The sequence below is a fragment of the Bos indicus x Bos taurus genome, chromosome 10 (assembly GCF_003369695.1).
Source record: "Bos indicus x Bos taurus breed Angus x Brahman F1 hybrid chromosome 10, Bos_hybrid_MaternalHap_v2.0, whole genome shotgun sequence".
Classification (NCBI taxonomy): domain Eukaryota; kingdom Metazoa; phylum Chordata; class Mammalia; order Artiodactyla; family Bovidae; genus Bos; species Bos indicus x Bos taurus.
The window spans coordinates 70203237-70226018 of NC_040085.1; the positions used below are offsets into that span (position 1 = coordinate 70203237).

The following is a 22782-nucleotide window of genomic DNA, read 5'->3' on the forward strand; positions in this document are numbered from 1 at the left end:
AATGAGGATGGACTGTTTCTGCTCTGTAAATGGTCGTGTGCTGAGTAATCATTAACGAGTAAACAGAGCAGAGCTTATTTCCACTTCCCTCCCCCTTGTTAAAACCCATGAGGTGTCGTCTTTTCTCACCGCCCCTAGACTTTCCTCCTCAAGGGAGCATTTGCCTTCCTTCCTCTTCTCCCCTCCTCCAGCCCCAGCACCCCACCCTCCTCCTGGGTGATGGCCAGCACTGAGCCTCACAGCACCCGCATGAAGCCACCATCAGACACCATCTCCCTTCTTGAGGGCACACAGTGTCCATTTCCTGGATACACTTTACCCATGCACTGCCTTCCCAAACCTACTCGGCTCACTAGTTCTCTTAGTATCATATTGCAAGATGGATAAGGTAGACTTGCCACTTTGAAGGGAAAATGAACTCCTGAAAGGGAAGGCGGGCATCATCAGTACACACACTGATGGCTCTTATAGGATGCAGTTGTCATAGCAGCTTTATGGTGTCTTGTTAACAAGCCCAAGCTCGCTCTGCTTGCCGCATGATAGATGGCAAGAGACAAGGTGTTGAGGCAGGGAATACAACTTTAGGCTGACCAAGAGGATGGCAGACTAATGTCTCAAAATAACCATCTTACGAGAGTCTGGATGCCAGGTTCTTTTATAGATCAAAGGTGGGGGGAGATGGGCAAACAAAAATAAAAAGGCCACTAATCTGGCAAATATCTCCTAGAATGGCAAACCTCGGGCAGGGGATGTGTTGCAAAGATACATAATATCCTTTTCTATAGCAAGAAAAGGACGACTCTTAGGGAAGCCTTTGTGATCGCCCCAGATCACCAGCCCCAGAGCTGATCTAGAGAAGCTGGGTTTAACCTTTTTAAGAAAACACCTCAGGACCCCAGCCCTGTGTAGTGCAGGAAGCTGGGGCAACTCACTTTACGGGAGGAACTAACTGCCCCTTTCAGAATCCATAAACAAGCTAAAATCCCCAGCAACTAGAAACCGGATAAGCCAGCACAATGTTGCAGGGAAAAGCCAATTCTGGCTCCATGTTGGAACTGTTCCTTTGACTTGCTTTCTGTTGCTTTTGTTATTATAATCACACATAATGACCTGCCTCAGAGAATCCTGCCCCTCTGCCTGACTTACTAAAGTGTCTTTGTTCAGGACCCTGTCCACCTATAGGTGGCAGGAAGGAAGACACTAACACATCCCCTGCCTGAGGTTTGCATTCTAGGAAATATTTGCAAGATTAATGGCCTTTTTACTTTGTTTCCTTGTCTCCCCCCACCTCTGATCTCGAAAAGAACCTGGCATCCAGACCCTCAAAAGATGGTTATTTTGAGACATTAGTCTGCCATCTTCTTGGTCAGCCTAAAGTTGTATTCCCTGTCTCAACACCTCATCTCTTGCTGTCTATCTTGCGGCAATTAGAGTGAGCTTGGACAGGGTAACAAGACACTATAAAGCTACTACAACGACCGCATCCTATAAAGGCCACCAGCGTGTTTACTGATGATGCCCGCCTTCCCTTTCAGGAGTTCATTTTCCCTTAAAGGTGGCAATTCTACCTTATCCATCTTGAACTTGCAAAACCCTTTTTCCAAAGCTCTTCACCCTTCTGTGAGCATCTGCACCCTCCCTCCCACCACACACCCAGTGGAGCAGACCCCGCAGGGATCGTACCTGGCGTGCCTGACGTGAGACAGGAGCATCAGCAGGTTAGCCAGGCGCATGGACTGCTGCTGGGAGGACATGCCACTCTTGGCAATCACCCAGACCAGAGCGTCCGTCACAGCATTCAGCAGGTGAGTCAGCTTCCGGCCACTGTCAGCCTCCTGGGGTGCTGTAGCTGAAGGGTACATACCTGGACAAAGAATTAAAAAGCCAAGAGTCACTGTCCTGAGAAAACAGAAGTCATGTGCTCAGCATTAGGCATGTGTGTGCTAAGTCGCTTCAGTCATGTCTGACTCTGTGTGATCCTATGGACTATAGCCTGCCAGGCCTCTCTGCCCATGAGATTCTCCAGGCAAGAATACCAGAGTGGGTTGTCATGCCTTCCTCCAGGGGATCTTCCCTCTACGTTCTCCAGGAAGGAGGCCCAAGTGGTCTCAGCTGTTCTGACATCTGCGTATCTGGTGAAACCTTAAAAGCATGGCTTCACCTCTGCATGCTGTCTACTCCCCCAAGAGCCAGCCCATCACTGAGCTGGAAGGGAAAGCTGGCTGAATGCAGGCAGACTCAGCAGCCTCTCAGAGGGCTGCCAGGCCCACAAGTGTGGCCGTGCCACAGTATGAAATGTATCCAGCTGCCTCAAACCATGACATGGTACCTCTCAGCTGCAGCAACAATACCCATATGGAGATGGCCAGGAAAGTGAGGTTAATCCAACTCTTAGTCCCTAGGAGGGCCACTGGTCTAAGGGGAGTTTACTAAACAAACTAATCACCACTGCTATGCAGCCCCCAACCCCTTACACGGCAGGGCCACTGCCACCTCACCTCTGTCCAGACTCTCAGCATTTCACTTCAGGTGACGCTTTGGTGGAGCAGGAAGACCACCGATTTGCAATAAGACAGACCTACTTTATATTCACCATCTCTTGCTCTCTGGCCCCTGACCAGTCACTTTGTTCTTCCAGGCTCAGCTCACTGAGCAAAGCTTACAAGCACGTGAGTCCTGAGGTCCCCACAACTACCTCAGGAGGTAGGTCACCTCCCGCTTCCTGCCTGGCCCTGTGTTTAATTCCCCTCTGACTCTAGGAACTGAGATACCTGGCCTCCTGAAAGTTAAAAATAACAGCTCAGTTGTGTATCCTTGCCCCTACCATCCCCCTCCCCTACCAACCCTGACTTTTTGATTCTGGGCAACAGGGAAGTAATTAGCTTCCCTTCCAGGCTTTCGATTTCAAAGACATGAAATCAACAGGGGAGCTGATGACTTTTGACTGTGACGAGAACGAAGGATCATCCAGAGTTTGTTTTGGCAGCTTTTGTTCTCTACTTTTATCGGCATTTTCAGTTCAATTAAGGCAGCTCAGTTCAACCCAGTTCAATTAAGGCAAGGGACATACTGAACCACAACCATGCCAGTGCAGTGCTTTACCACATCCCTGGGGGCATGTCCCTCCATGATGTCTCATGATGCAGATTTCAGATACTCATCTTTGGCCCAGAAGCTGCTGCTCCAAGCCACCTGCTCACCTTGTTCCCCACAGTGATTCTTCCTGACCCCTCCGCATCCTCACGGAGGACTCCTCTGTCCCTCATGGCAGATGACCTGCCCTCTTACTGCCCCCACCCAACATGCCCTTGAGTAACCAAAATGGAAAATGCAGATCACGAAGCACCCTTCAATGACTTCCCAGCTCTTGGGGTGGAGTCCAAACCACTTAACGCCATTATCAGGGTACCAGGCCTCTCTCTGCTCTTTCCATCTTCAGTTCTCAGCATGCCTCAACTTGAACTGTAGCTGGTGCACTGACCATGCTGAACGTTCAGCTTAGACCTGCCCTTCCTTCCCTTCCCTCCTCCATTCCACCTCCTTCTTTCCACACCCCCTCCTCCAGCTTATCTGCATCCATTCCTCCTCTAGACTCCATACATTCCGTGTGTCACAACTACTGGTCATGAACTTCCCTGCAGAAGCTGACGCTCCCAAGACGCCACATGCTTTCCCAGCAGAGGGCACCACATTGTGCCACTGGCTGGAAGTCCTCATACACATGCTCTGACCCTCAGCAAGACTGGACGTAAGTACTGTGGGGGCACAGACCCTGTCCATTTGTGTGCCATTCTATCCCCATCACTGACTGCAAAGACTGGCCTGGAAGAATTAGATGAATTTACATAGATTCAAACTTCTAGCCAATCACACCGTTATAACTGAAATGATAAATACGCATGTTAATGCATATTATAGGTACATACACAGAAAATTATTAATTAAATGAAAATATAGCAAAAATTATTTTAAGCTTAACTTCCTTAAAATGCAGACCCTGGCTACATGAACAACTGCTTTCTTGTAACTACCCTTTTTAGCTTATTCTGCTCCATGTACTTCTACTGCCATAAATAAATCTTCTCTCTGGATTCTAAAAGGAGTTAAAATTGTGTACTTGTACATACATTGGTCTAAAGTGACAAAAAGTGAAAATGTAAAAATACTTGGCTACTATACAAATGTTCATAGCAATATTACTCATAATAGCCTAAAAGTGAAAATACACCAAATGTCCATCAACTGATGAACGGATAAACAAAATATACATCCATATAACGGAACATTTTTTGTTGTTTAGTCACTAAGGTGTGTCTGATTCTTTTGTGACTCCCACAGACTGTAGCCCACCAGGCTTCTCTGTCTATGGGATTTCCCAGGCAAGAATAGTGGAGTGGGTTGCCATTCCCTTCACCAGGGGATCTTCTCCACCCAGAGATTGAATCCTGGTCTCCTGCATTGCAGGCATATTCTTTACCCTCAGAGCCACCAGGGGCACAAGCTTATAGATATGCTAAAAACCAATGAACTGTATGCTTTAAATGACACTACGCTTTAAACTCAGGACATCCCTGGTGTCCAGTGATTAAAAATCCATCAGCCAATATAGTGGGCAGACATGGGTTTGATCTCTGGTCCAGGAAGATTCCACATCTTACATGGCAACTAGCCTTCCCTGGTGGCTCAGATGGTAAAGAATCTACCTGCTAATGCAGGAGACCCCGGTTTGATCCCTGCGTTGGGATGATCCCCTGGAGAAGGGAATGGTTACCCACTCTAGTATTCTTGTCTGGAGAATTCCATGGACAGAGGAGCCCGATGGGCTACAGCCCACGGGGTCACAAAGAGTCAGATACCACTGAGCCACTTTCACCTCACAGGGCAACTAAGCCTGTGTGCCACAGCTACTGAGCCCATGCACCCTAGTGCCCATGCCCCACAACGAGAAGCCCCTGCAATGAGAAGCCCACTTGCCACCACTAGAGAAGGCCGTGCGCAGCAACAAAGACCCAAAGGAGACAAAAAATTTTAAATACAAAAAAAACAAAGCTCCTCAGTACCTCCCCATGCCTGACCAAGGCTCCCATCAAATAACCTGTGTTGGCTATTGGGTCATGTTCTTCATAAATGAGCAAGCAGTCACTGCCAAGGGTGAGCCCTGGATTTTCTACAGGCTGTGGAGCCAACACAGCCCTACACAGGGCTCAGGGTCCATCACTGATGAGGGGTTTGGGGATAGGAGTCACTGTGGTTTTGTAAAGGCATTCGCTATATCAATTTTATACATGGGAAAGATTTTACATACAGAAAGATTAGCCTATATAAAATCATCCTGGGAAGGAACTAGGCTGTAGAATAGCGACCTTGCTGCCTGACTCTCTTCAGTCAGCAATGCTGTGCCTGCACTTTGGACATTCATGTATGCTCTGACTCATCAAAATGTATGTACACAGTAATTGCTAAGTGGCAGGCCCTGGGAGAGGCAAGGGAAAAGACTCAAAGCCCCCACCCCCAGGACACTCACTGCCCAGACACATAGGAAATGGCAAGAATTAATCCCCTCCAGCCCCTAAGAGTAAAAACATCAGATTTCATTTTAGAATCAAATTACTTTTCCTAAAACTAAAGAAATACAGAAAAAAAGTCAAGATTTTGGCACAACACCACACACGTACCAAGGAAAATAAAATAAAGTCAAGGACACAATTTCCTCTCCTCTTTATCGCCTGGGAACAGCTGTGTGCTCCTTCCACCAGCCCACCTGCTGAAATTCTGAGCAGCACATGGGGAGAGCTGGGCAACCCACCCCCGCCCCCCCCCCGCATTTGCCACATCCTTAGGGTTCAAAGGATGAAGATATAAGCTCACCTTGACCAAAAGCAAATAAATCAGAACAGATAAAGTGTTTAATAAAACTTTCAGAACACTGACCACAGGAAAAATGTTCTGGCTTTCGGGAGGCATCTGGTCCCATCACTTCATGGCAAATAGATGGGGAAAAAGTGGAAAACAGTGACAGATTTTATTTTTTTGGGTCCAAAATCACTGTGGACAGTGACTGCAGCCATGAAAATAAAAAGACACTTGCTCCTTGGAAGAAAAGCTATGACCAACCTACTGCTACTGCTACTGCTGCTGCTAAGTCACTTCAGTCGTGTCCGACTCTGTGTGACCCCATAGATGACAGCCCACCAGGCTCCCCCGTCCCTGGGATTCTCCAGGCAAGAACACTGGACTGGGTTGCCATTTCCTTCTAGGCAGCATATTAAAAAGCAGAGACATTACTTTGCCGACAAACGTCCATCTAGTCAAAGCTGTTTTTTCCCGTGGTCATGTATGGATGTGACAGTTGTACTATAAAGAAGGCTGAGTGCTGAAGAATTGAAGCTTTCAAACTGTGGTGCTGGAGAAGACTCTTGAGATTCTCTTGGACAGCAAGGAGATCAAACCAGTCAATCCTAAAGGAAATCAACCCTGAATATTCACTGGAAGGACTGATGATGCTGAAGCTCCAATACTTTGGCCACCTGATGCTAAGAGCCAAATCATTGGAAAAGATCCTGATGCTGGGAAAGATTGAGAGAAGGAGGTGACAGAGGATGAGACAGTTGGATGGGCAACACTGACCTGATGGACCTGAGTTTGAACAAACTTCAGGACAGAGTAAAGGACAGGGAAGCCTGATGTGCTACAGTCAACGAGGTCAGAAAGAGCTGGATACAACTTAGTGACTGAACAAGATACGACCATCTCCTCTATCACCACCTCCCCACCCAGCACCATGAGCATGGACTGGTGTTGAAAGGTGACAGTGACATGGGCCCAGCAGGCTGATGACCGCAGTACTCTGTGCCCATGTTCTCCATCAAGAAGAGAAGACCCATCTGACCTCTTCAGTGTCCTTCTGTGGATCCTTTCATGCCATGGCCTTCTCTACCCACCCATGTCATGAGTGAACCAGAGTGAACCAGAGCTTGAGTTGATATCTCTTAAAAATTTTCTTTATGTAAAATAAGAAAATCCTGTTTATGCAAAATAGGATAAACAGGTTCTAACTATTTCTTTCATTTAATGAAAAGTTTCATCCATATGAAAACTTTGTAATAAAAAGTTACAAAAGCTTGATAAGTCCTAAAATTATTTAGATAAATAGATCTTATTCCTAATTTTAAATATTTCAAAAGACTTTTTATCTGCAGATTGATTCCACTGTGTTTCTAGATTCAGTAGCCTCTAATTCTATGCAAGGGAGGATTTCTCTCGTTTTCAGGTTTCTGGATGATGAATGGCTGGTCCCATGACTCTTAGTTTGGATATGTTATTACGTTAACTACAACACTCACACAACACCTTCATGTTTCTAAAACACCTTAACAATATTTTAACAGTTTGTGTTAAATGCAACATTGCTCTTGTCTCTGAGTTTCAGAAGCCACATCAAAGACTGAGTATTTATAACACAGCAATTCTAGGTGCTCGCACATCTTACCTCTGCATGGTGGAGGAAGATTTGCTGAGAGGGAAGTCCAGGTGGTACTGTCCTCATCCCATCTCTCCCCACAGAAAGGAACATGTACTTCTCCTAAGCTTGGTAAGTACCTCATTAACTGTAAGAGTGTATAACCTTATTCTAGACCAAAAGCATTGTATCTAGTTCATTACCACTAAGACTTTCTTGGGATCAAGTTGAATTTAGAGATTATTTGTGAGGAGGACTGACCTCTTAACATACTGAATCTGCTAACCCATTAACACCTCTCCCCACTTATTTAGAATTTCTTTAATTTCTGTCTGCAATGTTTAACAGTTTTCAGTGTGCAGTTTCACATCTTTTGTCAAATTTGTCGTAAGGTTTCATAATTTTTATGCTATTATAAATAGTATTGATTTTTAATTTCAAATACCAATTGTTCATTACTACCATATAGAGATAAAATTATTTTTTATATATTTCCCCTATTACCTGCAATGCAGGAGACCCGGGTTCAATTCCTCGATCAGAAAGATCCCCTGGAGTAGGAAATGGCAACCCACTCCAGTATTCTGTCTGGAAAATTCCCTCAACAGAGAAGCCTTGCAGGCTACAGACCACAGATGGGGTCACACAGGGTGGGAAACGACTGTGCGACTAAGCACACACATACTTTTCTACACAGATTATCATGTTTTCAAATACAAGAGTTTTACTTCTACCTCTATAATGTTGATGGAGGTACTTTTACCTCTTTTCTTGCCTTGTGGCACTAAAACTTCCAGTAAAACACTGAACAGAATTCATGACAGTGGATATTCTTGCCTTGTTCCTGATAACAAGTACATTAGCTGTTGTTTTTTCATTAATGCCCTTGATTGGGTTAAGGAAGTTTCTTCCCATTTACTAGTTTGTTGAGAGTTTTTAGCAAGAATGGGCATGCTGCTAAGTCACTTCAGTCGTGTCTGACTCTATGCGACCCCATAGACGGCAGCCCGCCAGGCTCCCCCGTCCCTGGGATTCTCCAGGCAAGAACACTGGAGTGGGTTGCCATTTCCTTCTCCAATGCATGAAAGTGAAAAGTGAAAGTGAAGTTGCTCAGTCATGTCCGACTCTTAGCAACCCCATGGACTGCAGCCCACCAGGCTCCTCCGTCCGTGGGATTTTTCAGGCGAGAGTACTGGAGTGGGGTGCCATCGCCTTCTCCGAAGAATGGGCATAGATTTTGTCAAATGCTTTCTTTGCACTTCCTGGGAAAATCATGTGATTTTTCATTAATTACTCTGTTAACACAGTAAATTATGCTGATCGATTTTCAAATGTTAAAGAACTCTTGTATCCTTGGAAAAATCACATTTGTTATATACTATTGGATTCTACTCTAAAAACTTTTGAGAATTTCTCCATCTGTGTACATGAGAAATATTCATCTGTTGCCTTTTCTTCTAATATGTTGGTCTGGGTTTACTGTCAGAGTAATGAGTTGGGAAGTTATTCTTAGCTCCTCAGTTTTCTGCAAGAATATGTATAAACTTGGTATTATTTATTCCTTAAATGTTTGGTAGAATTCTTCCAGAAAAGTCATCTGTGCCTGGAGTTTTCTTTGTGTGAAGGTCTTAAACTAAAACTAAAACTAGCTATTCAGAGTTTTTAGGTTTCTTTTTGATTCAGATTCAATAATTTGTATCTTCCAAATAATTTGTCCATTTCATCTAATATTCAAGTGAATTGGCATAAAGTGTTTATAATATTATCTTATTATTCTTTTTAATATCTGAAGAATAACAATGTTACATGTCCCAGTACTAACATTGGTAATTTCTATCTTTTCAGTCTGGCTAGAGGCTTATCAGTTTCATTGATCTTCTCAAAGAATAAGCTTTTGACTTTCTTAATTTTCATCTACTATTTTCTATTCCATTGTTTTCCACTATATCCTTTATTATTTCTTTTCTTTTGCTTACTTGGGATTTAATTTTCTCTTCTTTTCCTAAGTCTCTTTAAGGTTGAAAACTGAAGTCTTTCATTTCAGACCTTGATTTCTAATTGAAATATAGTTGACACACAATTCGGAGTCAGGTTCAAGTGCACTGCATGGCGATTTGGCATTTGTGTACATTATGAAATGATCACACAAAGATATTACAATATTATTGACCATATTCCTAATGTTATATATTGCTTCCCCACGGCTTTCTTTTTTTAATAACTGCAGGTTTGTACCTCTTAATTCCTTTCACATGTTATTTCATGCTCTTTTGCCTCCACCAACCACCTGTTTGTTCTCAGTATTCATTTAGTCTATTTTTGTGTTTTGCTTTTTAAATTCCACATATAAGTGAGATCATACAGTATTTCTCTGATTTATTTCACTTAGTATAATGCCCTCTAGATCTTTCCATGTTGTTGCAAATAGCAGGATTTCAATGTTTAATATATGAGTAACATTCCACTATGTGTGTGTGTATATACACACATACATATATATGACATTTTTTATTCACTCATCTATTGATGGACACCTAGGTTGCTTTGTTATCTTGGCTATTGTAAGTGAGTCTCCAGTGAATGTTTGTTTTGTTTTGTTTAGTCACTAAGTTGTGTCTGACTCTTTTGCAACCCCATGGACTATAGTCTGCCAGACTCCTCTGTCCATGGGATTTCCCAGGCAACAATACTGGGGTAAGTTGCCATTTCTTTCTCCAGGGGATCTTCCCAACCCAGGGATTGAATCCATGTCTCCTTTATTGGCAGGCGGATTCTTTACCACTGAGCCACTAGGTAAGCCCTCAGTGAACACTGGTGTACATAAATACCAGAATACACATTCTCTTCAAGTATACATAGAACATTCTCCAGGATGGATTACAGGCTAGGTCAGAAAACAAGTCTTAATAAATTTAAGAAAATTCAAAATACACCAAACATCTTTTGGCTATAACATTGTGAGATTAGAAATCAACAACAAGAAAAAAAAACTGCAAAAAACAGAAATACACAGTCTAAAGAGCTACTACTAAAAAGTCAATGGGTCACTGAAGAAATCAAAGAGGAAATAAAAATATACCTGGAGACAAATGAAAATGGAAACACATGATGTGAAATCTATGGGATGCCACAAAAACAATTCTAAGAAGGAAGTTTATAGCAATATAAGCTTACCTCAGGAAACAAGAAAAAATTTGAGAGGTTCCTTTTATTGGAATATGAGCCTTGAGTGCTATAAATTTCCCTCAACTGTTGAGTAAGTTGCAACCCCAAATTTGGCTGTGTTCTACTTTTATTTTCCGTTAGTTAAAAATGCTAATTTTGATTATTTTTCCTGTGATCTACAGATTATTTAGATATATGTTATTTGGTTTCCAAGTGTTTGGAAATTTTCCAAGATCTTTCTAATATTAACTTCTAATTTAGTTCCATAGTGTCAAAGAAAATACTTTGTATGAGTTAAATTTTTTTAAATATATTCAGTTTTGTTTAATGGTTCAGAATATGGTCTATCCTGGTAAATAATTCAATGAACACTTACAGAAAATGTGTCTTCTGCTGTTTGGGGGTTGAGTGCTTTTAAAATGTCAATTAGGTAAAGTTGGCTGGCAGTGTTATTCAAGTCTTCTCTATACTTGCTGATTTTCTGTCTTCTTGCTGTATCGATTATTAAGGGGTATTAATATCCAACTATAATAAAGGATTTGTTCATTTCTCCCTGTAGCTTTTTTTGGATGAGTTTTATTGTTATTTGTTTGTTTTGGCTGCACTGGGTCTTGTGGAGCGTGGGGCTTCTCCAGTTGCGAAGTGCAGGCTCAGCAGGTGCAGCGCATGGGCTCTCTGGTTGGGCTTAGCGGTCCCATGGCATGTAGGACTTTAGTTCCCAGACCATGGGTCGAACCTGTGTTCCCTGTAATGGAAGGCAGATTCTTAGCTACTGGACCACCAAGGAAGTCCCCTCCCTGCAGTTTTATCAGATTTTACTTCATAATGTTTGAGGTTCTCTTATTTGGTGCATAAATGTTTAGGGTATTTACATCTTCTTGACAAACTGACTCATTTATCATTGTGAAATGAACTTCTTTATTCCTAGAAATTTTGCTCTAAAATTTACTTTTTTCTAACATTAATATAGCCACTCCAGCTTTCTCTTGATTAGTCTCAGAATGTAATATCTTTCCCCCATCCTTTACCATTAAATTATATCTTTAAATGAGCTTGTTAGTAGTAAACAGTTGTGCTGTTTATCCAATCTGAAAATGTTCTCCTTTTAATTGAGGTTTAATATAATTATTGTTAGGATTAATTAATTAGGAATTTACCACCTTGTTTATTGTTTTCTATTTGTCCTATCTATGCTTTATACTGCCTTTTTCTTCTTCTTTTTGGCTAATTTTTATGGTTCCATTTTATCACCATTGTTGGTATTAGCTCTAATTCTTTGTTATTTTCATGGTTGCATTTGGGTTTGTGATATACATTTTTTTTAAATTTAATTTTATTTTTTTATAAACTTTTTTATTATTTTATATTTATTATTTTATATTTTAATATTTTATAAACTATTTTATTATTTTTTATAAACTTTACATAATTGTATTAGTTTTGCCAAATATCAAAATGAATCCACCACAGGTATACATGTGTTCCCCATCCTGAACCGAGTTTATCTTCAAGTACTACTATAGTACTTCATGTACAAAATAAAAACCCTATACCACACTACACTTCCATTTGTTCTATCCCAGCCTTTGTGGTCTTGTCATCTGTTTTACTTCTATATAAACCCACAATATATGTTTATTTATTTTTTTTGCTATAAACATTGGATCTTTTAAATGAAAATAAAGAGTCTTAAATAATAAGATAAATTCATTATATTTACCCACATTGTTATCATCTGCAGGACCTCTTTATTCCTTCACATGGATCCATATTTACATCTGGTATCATTTTCCTCCTGCTTGAAAGACTTCCACTAATATTATAGTGCTAGTGATGAATACTTTGAGTTTTTGTATGTCTGACAATATTTTTATTTATTTTTAGTTTTTATTTTGCCTTCATTTTTTTAGATTTTTCTTTTTAGGTGGGCCATTTTTAAAGTTTTTATTACATTTGTTACAATATCTCTTTCGTTTTTATGTTTTGGTTTTTTGGCCGTGAGGCATGTGGGATCTTAGCTGCCTGACCAGGGATTAAACCCATACTCCCTGTACTGAAAGACGAAGTCTTAACCACTGGGCCGCCAGGGAAGTCCCCTGCCTTTGCGTTTTGAAAAGCATTCTCATTGTGTAAGGAATTCTACTTTAGTGCTCACTTTGGCAGCATGTATACTAAAACGAATTCTACTTTAACAATGTTTTTCCAAAAGTACTTTGAAAACGCTGCTCCCTTGCCCCATTCACTTGCATCAGAACAGAAATTTGCTGTCATCCTCTTCTTTGTTCCTCTGTATGTAATATCTTCATTCTCTAGTTGCTTTTAAGATTCTTCTGTTTATCACTGATTTTAAGCAACTTGAACATGATGTGCCTTAGTGTGGTTTTCTTTATGTTTCCTGTTCTTGGGATACATCAAGCTTCTTGGATTTGTGTGTTTATTGTTGTCGTTCAGTCACTAAGTCATGTCCAGCTCTTTGTGCCCCCATGGACTGCAGCACACCGGGCTTCCCTGTCCTTCACTGTCTCCCCGAGTTTGCTCAAATTCATGTCCATTGAGTCAGTGATGCTACCTAACCATCTCATCATCTGCCATCCTCTTCTCCTTTTGCCTTCAATCTTTCCCAGCATGGGGTCTTTTCCAATGTCAGCTCTTTGCATCAGGTGGCCAAAGTATTGGAGCTTCAATTTCAGCATCGGTCTTTCCAATGAATATTCAGAAAATCAATCCAACTGATTTTCCTTTAGGAAAAGGAAATCCTAGTGTGTTTATAATTTTCATTAAATTTTGAAAAATTTCAACCATTGTTTCTTCAAGTATTTTCTTACCCCTCTGCTTTCAGGGACTACAAATTCATGTATATTAATAACTGTAGTTGCCCCACAGCTTCCTAATAATCTGTTCATTTTTAAAAACTTTTCTTCTTTCCATTCTTTTTTGATAGTTTCTATTGCTATCGCTTAACATCCACTATTTTTTTCTTCTGCTATACCTAATCGGATGTGAAAGTGAAAGTCGCTCAGTCATGTCTGACTCTTTGTGACCCCATGGACTATACAGTCCATGGAATTCTCCAGGCCAGAATACTGGAGTGGGTAGCCTTTCCCTTCTCCAGGGGATCTTCCTAGGATGTAAATCCATCTAAACATACTTTTCACATTTAGAAATTCAGTTTGAGTGTGTTTCATATTTTCTATGTCTCTTCTAACCTGTTCATGCTTTCCTCTTTCTGGTGATTCTTGCCCTATCCTTGGTTAGTATTGCAATAAGCACAAAACTGATATTCAGCTAAAGACCTGAAGGGGACCCTCTGCAGATTTTGAAAGTCTCTCTGGCCAGCTTTTTCCTCTCTAGTACTCCTCAGAAATAAGGAATATAGTTATACTAATTGTTTTAATGTCCTTGTCGACTAATTTTATCATCTGCATCATCTGGCATCTTTTCCAGTTATTGTCATTTCCCTCATTTTAGGTCATATTTTCTGCTTCTTTGCAGGCCTGCCAACATTTGATTGATTTACCCTGTTAGGTGTTATATTATTCTTCTATTCCTTTAAATTGTCTGGAGCTTTATTCTTGGGTGCAGTTAAGTTACTTGGTAATAGTTTGATCCTTCAGACCTGTTTTTAAGTTTCCTTTGGAAGGACCAGAGCAGCCTTTGTTCTAGGGCTCGTGTTACCTCACTACTGAAACACCTTTCTGAGTACCACAGCCAACATCCAGTAGAGCTCAAGGTTTTCCCCGTGGCTGGTGAGAACATGAACTATTCCTGGCCCTCTGTGAACTTCCAGGGGTTGTTCTGCCTCCTCCTTTCTGATGATTCTTTCCCTGTCCTTAGTTATTATCATACTAAGCATGAACTTGATGTTCAGCTGAAGACCTGAAAGGAACCCTCTGCAGATCTCGAAAGCCTCTCTGGCCAGCTCTTTCCTCCCCAGTACTGTCCCCTGCAAATCCTAGCTGCCTTAGCCTCCCCAAACTCACAACTCTGTCCCTCAGTTTAGGAAGACCCCTGGTGTCCACTTGGTTACTTCTCCCCGTGTTACAATCTGGAAACTGGCTCTAGGCAGTCAACTGGTCGATCAAGGACTCATTTTGTGTCTCTTCTCTTGAGAATCACTGTCCTTTGTGGCCTGTGTCTGTTTTATATATTCTGTAGGGTTTCTTAAATTAAAGGTGCCTAAGTGGATTCTGTCCCTGTTTTCAAGTTCATGTTATAAATAATCAAAAGGAAAAATAGCCTGTAACTTGAAATGCTTAAAATCTAGCAAAGACTTCTCCTAACAGTGGAAATTTTCCAATAGAATGAGAACCCCATTTTCTGAACAGTAATGCTGAACAGAATAAATTCACTTTTGGGACTTTCCTGATGATTCAGAGGTTAGACTCTGTGCTTTCCCTGCAGGGGACACAGGTTTGATCACTGGTCAGGGAACGAAGATCCCACATGCCATGTGGCACAGCTTAAAAAAAAAAAAGAATATATTCACTTTGAAAACTGTTTTGACCACCAGGCCAAAAGAAACTTTTTAAAAGAAGATTTCTTAAATTGGGGTTTACTGTAAACAAATTCTACCCATTTACCACCATGAGTGATAATTACATCACATGCCTGCCTCACCCTCTGTAATCCCCTCCACATGGCAGCTCCGTGAGACGCTGCACAAGGAACGCCGCAGCCTTAATCTTTCCCATTTGCACAGATGATGCTTCTAGCTTCCTAACAACACAATATGATGTCTCAGAGGCTAAAATGTCTGTAAGGAGCCTCGCCAAACAGAAACCTTTAGACATGAAAGTGTTCTAACAAGAAGCAACTGCTTTCCAAGGAGCACTCTGCTACACAGAAAAGAGTCCTAAGTTATTTCTGCAAGTGAGAGAAGTCCCATAATTTGGCATTTGATAATCCTCTTGTGCCAAGGTACAAATGAACTTTCCAGGGAAATCTTTCCTTTAACAGAGACAAACAACAGCAAACATTTGAGATAATGTAAGTAGGTAGATTCAAAGACAGGATCTGAAAAAGCTGATTTCCTTCCACAATCAGTTTCAAATGTCCTACCTGGTCATTACCTATATGCACATCAACTTAATCACTGATGTAAGCCATGTCCTCAAATTATTCTATAGAAGCTGAATGGTAACAGTCAATGTCAAGAAGGTGATAAAAGCCCCAAAACATTTAGCATTTTTCTTGACTTCCCCTACAATTTTCACTTGTCCAACGATTTACTATTTCTACTCACAAATGTTTGTTTTCTAGATATGGCATAGAGAGTGCATTGGGTGCAGGGGAAATGTCTTGTCTTATAAGTAAGGCCAGATTCAGACCCAACTAGTAAGTACCCAAAGTTGTCTTCAGGGTGTCTGAGCTTCACACGACCTTCAAATTTCTTCTTCATTCCCCACCTCCCCTCCTTCAAGACCTAACTTCCTCCCCTCACCCTGTCCCTGTACCATGATCCAGTTATCTCCCAGACAATATTTCCTGCTCAATACTAGAGTTATGCAAAGTACGACCTGTTACCAGTACACAAAGAGAGAAGTAAAAATTGAGGGTAAGCACTTGGAAACTCTTACAGCAACTGATAGAGTCATTTTAAATCAACTGAATATAACAATAAAACACTAGGGCTTAGTACTTTTCAAAAATTTTTTTATTTTATGAAAGTACTATCCATAGAGATTCCCTGGTACTCAGCTGCAGGGAATCTGTCTGCAGTGCAAGAGACCCCAGTTTCCTGGAGAAGGGATAGGCTACTCCCTCGAGTATTCATGGGCTTCCCTGGTGGCTCAGATGGTAAAGAATCCACTTGCAATGAAGGAGATCTGGGTTCTAACCCTGGGTTAGGAAGATCTCCTGGAGGAGGGCATGACAACCCATTCCAATATTCTTTCCTGGAGAATCCCCATGGACAGAAGAGCCTGGCGAGCTACAGTCCATAGGGTCACAAAGAGTCAGACACAACTGAGCAACTAAGCATGGCACAACTATCCATATAGAAGGATTCTTTTAAGAATCAATACTGTCAAAATGACCCAAGGCAATCCCTGTGAAATTACCAATGACATTTTTCACAGAACTGGAACAAAAAAATTCTAAAATTTATACAGAAACACAAAACACCCTACATAACCAAAGGAATCCTGAGAAAACAAAACAAAGCTAGAGGAATCAGACTCCCTGACCTCAAACTATACTACAAAGCCACAGTAATCAAAGAGTATGGTATCGACACAAAAACAGAAATGTAGATCAATGAAACAAGATAGAAAGCCCAGAAATAAACTCAGGGACTTACGGTCAACTAATCTATGGACAAAGGAGGCAAGAAAATACAATGGAGAAAAGATAGTATCTTCAATTGTGGTGCTGGAAAATTGGACAGCTACATGTAAAAAAAGGAAATTAGGACACTTTCTAACACCATACACAAAAATAAATTTTAAATGGATCAAAGACCTAAATGTAAGGCCGGACACTATAAAACTCTTAGAGGAAAACATAAGCAGGACACATGCCTTCATGCTCAGTCATGTCCAACTCTTTGTGACTGGACTGCAGCCCACCAGGCTCCTCTGTTCATGGGACTCTCCAGGCAAGAATACTGAAGTGGATTGGCATGCCTTTCTCCAGGGGATCTTCCTGGCACAGGGATCGAACCTGCATCTCTCCTGTCTACTGAATTGCAGGTGGGTTCTTTACCACTAGTACCACCTGGGAAGCCCTAAGCAGAACACTCTCTGACATAAATCCCAGCAATAGCTTTTTTGATTCACCTCCTAGAGTAATGAAAATAAAAGCAAAAAATAAATTTGTTTATTTAAATTTAACTTGGGCCTAATTAAACCTAAAAGCTTCTGCACATCAAAGGAAACCATAAAAACAAAAAGACAACCCACAGAATGGGAGAAAATATTTGCAAATGAAGCAACCAACAAGGGATTAATCTCCAAGATATACACGCAGTTCATGAAGCTCAATATCAAAGAAAAACAAACAGCCCAACTGAAAAATGAACAGAAGATATAAACAGACATTTCTCCAAAGAAGACATACAGATGGCCAGAAAGCACATGAAAAGATGCTCAACATCACTAATTATCAGAGAAATCCAAATCAAAACTACAAGGAAGTTATCACCTCACACTAGTCAGAAAGGCCATCATCAAAATGTCTACAAATAATAAATGCTGGAGAGAGCATGGAGAAAAGGAAACTCTCCTACACTGTTGCTGCAAATATAAATCGCTACAGCATCTGTACTGGAGAACAGTACAGAGGTTCATTAAAAAATAAAAATAGAACTACCATATGATCCTGTAATTCCACTCCTGGGCATATATCTGGAGAAAACCATAATTCAAACAGACACATGCAACCCCAATGTTCATTGCAGCACTATTTACAATACCCAAGACATGGAAACAACCTAGATGTCCATCTACACATGAAAGGATAAAGAAGAAGTGGTGCATATATACAACAGAATATTACTCAGCCATTAAAAAGGATGAAACAACACCATTTACAACAACATGGATGGACCTAGAGATTATCATACTAAGTAAAGTAAGTTCAGTTCAGTTCAGTCGCTCAGTCGTGTCCGACTCTTTGCGACCCCATGAAGCGCAGCACGCCAGGCCTCCCTGTCCATCACCAACTCCTGGAGTTCACTCAAACTCATGTCCATCAAGTCGGTGATGCCATCCAGCCATCTCATCCTCTCATCCAGAGAAAGACAAATATTATATTGCTTACATGTGAAATCTTAAAAAATGATACACATGAACTTATTAATTCAAAACAGAAATAGAGTCACAGATGTAGAAAACAAACTTACATTATGCGGGGAGGGGGATAAATTGGGAGACTGGAATTGGCATACACGCTTAATGTGATCATCTCTCAATTATACAAATTCAAATCATTTATGTTGTACGTGTTAAATAATATCATGTTATGTCAATTGTGTGGGTACTTAGTCACTAAGTTCCGTCTGACTGTTTGTGACCCCATGGACTGCAGCCCACCAGGCTCCTCTGTCCATGGAATTTTCGAGGCAAGAATACTGAAGCATCTTTACTTAAAAAAAAAAAAAAAATATATATATATATATATTGGAGTTGCCATTTCCTACTGCAGGGGATCTTCTCGACCCATGGATCAAACCTGAGTCTCCTGCATCTCCTGCGTTGTCAGGCAGATTCTTTGCCACTGAGTCACCTGGGAAGCCCAATATGTCAGTTACACCACAACAAAATAAATTAGAATGTCAAAAAACACAAAACAACGCAAGGTAAACATTTTAAAGTTCATTTTTTCCTTTTCCGGTGGAGTGGCTTGAGCCACTTTTTAAATTACCACCAGTAATTCACCTAATGAATAATTTATATTCAAATTACCAAAAGTTAAGTACAGTTTAAATCCCTATAAATGAAACAGAGAAGTCAGAAAGAAAGCCATTTTCCCCTTTTTAAGTAAAATAAGAAAATCTGTTCCCCTCAACACCATGCCGACTCTAGAAACAGCATCTCTCCCCCATAAAACATGGCCCAGGTGTGTGGTTACTTACTGGAGTTGAGGAGGATCATGGCCTTGACACAGAGATATTCTTTGTGTTGGAGTTTTAACTCACGAAACCTTGAAGTCGTTGCCAGGAGCATGTCAAAGATTTCTAGAATTCCTTCAACACATTTCCCTTCATCCCTACAAAAGTCCATTTGGAAATGTAAGAAACATATAGCTTTAGGTAACCATCAAAAGTAAGGAGTATTTTCTTTTTAATCTCAAATTTCATCTGGCACACCCTTTAACAAGGTAGTAATGAGAGCACACCCAGAAATATGAAATTACCAGAATAATTTTTATATAAGGAAGACAGGAGATTTCCTATAAGTCCCTGAACCAAACATTTGAATAAATACTATTTAGGCAACAGTGTGCACTGGAAGTACATTTGCCTTCTACCTGTTCACCAAATGTTTTCTTAAAGGAATATCATTTCTGTTTATTATTTTCGATCTAAACTATTTCAGCCAACCCTCAAAATATGACATATTTTACTAAAAAGAGACAGTTCATGTTCTCATCCAAAGACTCTAAAGTATTAATGAGAAAAGACTGAACATTACAGAAGCAAATATTCCAAAAAGAAATAACACTTTATATCTAGAGCTTAACTCTCACATCCTGGTGGTCAGTTACAAACTGGTGGGGCAATGAACATACATTTAAATGTAGTTTGAAAAAAAGCTACTATGACATACAAAGAAATCAAAATTATAGCAGATAGATCAGAATCAGGAAAAAAAGGTAGAAATGGAGACATGATAATTTTGACTTGTCAAAGATTATTTTTAAGCAAAAGCTTTAGACAAACATTGGACCATATAATCAAAATTCTTTTGAGCACTCTTTATGGAAATGAACTGTATAAGTGTATTTTGAAGTAAATTACTTGAACTGCATCAAGAAAATACCAGCTTCAATCCACTCCAGCCAGACACATATTATTCCACCTCACTGCTCCCCCCGCCCAAAACATGCATTATCATCCATCATAGAGCTATTGTAAGTCCTTGACAAGCAAGCATTTAGATGATTTTGTCATGAAAGTTTCATTTGCTTCTAAAAGCCTTCAGTACACATCAAAGGGCAGCTGTGGTAAAAGTGAAATCATGAAAGTTTCATTTTCAGTCTCTGGAGGAGCTCCTGAAGGGGACCTGAGATCTTCAAAGAAGTGGCCAGTCCCTTCTTCTTCCTCCAATCTCAACCCAGGACGTTTCCAGCGATGGTGGGGTTTGGAGAAAGGGCCTCTGTAGAGTTCAGTGAACTGACACCAGTGGGTGCCACCAATCTTGGTAAAGCCTTTGCTATTTGGTGCTATGATGGCCACTCACCAGTATCCTGCACATTCCTGCAAACTCACTATACCAAGTCACAAGTACGCAAACTGCACACTTTGGCAAGCAAGCGTGGTATCTTCAGCAACCAGTCTAGAATTTCTGAAAGTGTGCAGTTTAAATGATAAAATATCATGCCCCTTAGAAATCACTTCTAAGGGAAAGGCCACTTTGGAGAATCAGAGCCAAAGGTACCAAAGCCTGTAGGAAACCCCAGCCCTCCACGTGTCACCCACCCACCTCCCCTGCTCTGGCTTTTCCCAGGCAGCTTGCTGCAACTGTCCAGTAAGGACATGCATGCCCTGAACATAGCAGAGGCACAAGGAATACTTATTCACTGAATGCCCCTCAAGCCAATCACCAAATCACTCTGCCTAGGATAATGAGTTATTGGAAATTGTAATTGATGGGTTTAAGGACATTTGATACTGAGAAAAGTTAGTTTTAAAATATCTCTGGGGCCAAAAACAAAAAGTCCAACAAGTCCTGCACTGACAGTTTAGTAGTTTGGCTCTTTACTCTTTTGTGCAACTCAGAGAAGTCACAGGCACACATGTGCACACACGCACACATCCACTTCCCCAAGTAGTATAAGAGGACTCCTTTGAAATTAATCCTATTTTGCAGGAGCTGTCACCTGAGCCCAAGAACACATCCCTAAATACTGAAGTCAGCACTGTTTCCTCATTAAAATACATAATATTTTAAGTGTAAATTCACATTTCAAAAATGGAGGGAGAACTTCTATCACATGGTATCTTAAGCCCTGATGAATGCTGCAATTCACAAAAATCAGAACATATGTACCTCATGGAAAAAGAGAATTTCTAAACCCATTGTAAAGAACTAGGTCTGATTGCTTTCTCCAGCAAGTGTGATAGCCAATCATCTCATTTTGGGGGTGGGGGCAGGCAAGGTTAGAATATTTATATTCACTTCACAGGCTGTAGAAATCAAACAAATTTTTAGAAAAGAAATATGAGAAACATAGAGGCAATGAGGTAAAATACTTTATAAAGTGACAGTCTCTCAGTCGTGCCCAACTCTTTGCGACCCCATGGACTACAGTCCATGGAATTCTTCAGGCCAGAATACTGGAGTGGGTAGCCTTTCCCTTCTCCAGGGGATCTTCCTAACCCAGGGATCAAATCCAGGTCTCCTGCATTGCAGGCAGATTCTTTACTAACTGAATCACAAGGGAAGCCCAAGAATACTGGAGTAGGTAGCCTATTCCTTCTCCAGCAGATCTTCCTGACCCAAGAATGGAACTGGGGTCTCCTGCATTGCAGGCAGATTCTTTACCAACGGAGCTATCAGGGAAGCCCTTACTTTATAAAGGACACCCTAATTAAAGTTCTACTTTAAGATGAATAATACAGAATAGTGAGTAAGGACTTTAAAATATCAACAAGACCTATTTCATTTACCCTGTAAGTAACTATGGATTGACACTGATTTATGAGTAATATATTAGGACAGGTTTAAAAGATTTGAATTCAACCAGTTGGGTATATGAGTTGTCAATCTAGTAGGTATATGAGTTGGGTATTAAAATATCAAAACAATATATCAAACAAAACCACTCATGGAAATTTACTTTTTCACCCCATTAATCCACAGTGAAAGTGAAAAAGTGAAAGTCAGTCACTCGTGTCAGACTCTTTGCAACCTCATGGAGTATATAGTCCATGGAATTCTCCAGGCCAGAATACTGGAGTGGGTAGTTGTTCCTTTCTCCAGGGGATCTTCCCAACCCAGGGATTGAGCCCAGCTGAGCCACCAAGGAAGAACAAGAATACTAGAGTGGGTAGCCTATCCCTTCTCCAGGGGATCTTCCTGACCCAGGAATTGAACCAGGGTCTCCTGCATTGCAGGTAGATTTCTTACCAGCTGAGCTACCAGGGAAGCCCGTTTACCCATAAACCAGTGCTAAATAAAAATAAAAGTAGTAGTTTCAAGCAGACTATTATTTGATAACAAAATAAAAATATTCCATTTGATGCCAAGGACATCTTGAAAGAGATGTCCTTTGGGGCTCGCTGCTTTGTACTGACAGTACACATGTGGCTAATGAACCACAAGTCGTCTACCTGTGTGAGAGGCAATGGGGTTGGGAGACACATGGGAAGGACTTTAATATTCAACTAAGGTGGAATGATCTGAGTACAAAGGGGAAATAAAAATTTAGAAGTGAAAATTCTGTGGGTCTCTTGAAGAAAATTCAATATAAAAATACCTAACATGAATGAAAACTCA

General features: G+C 40.8%; 1 protein-coding gene across 3 annotated transcripts in view; it reads right to left on the reverse strand.

The window, feature by feature from the left end:
- The window catches only part of ESR2 (estrogen receptor 2), an 88310-nt gene that overhangs the window by 26270 nt on the left and 39258 nt on the right, over window positions 1–22782 (reverse strand). For 2 of the 3 annotated variants that reach the window (XM_027554292.1, XM_027554291.1), the window contains exons 7-8: window positions 19197–19330; window positions 1684–1864 (exon numbers count right to left, since the gene is read on the reverse strand). In XM_027554292.1, coding sequence (XP_027410093.1) covers window positions 1684–1864; window positions 19197–19330 — 315 coding nt within the window. Of the gene's footprint in view, window positions 1–1683; window positions 1865–11000; window positions 11370–19196; window positions 19331–22782 lie in introns of those variants that run through there. The other variant, XM_027554293.1, reaches the window with a different exon arrangement.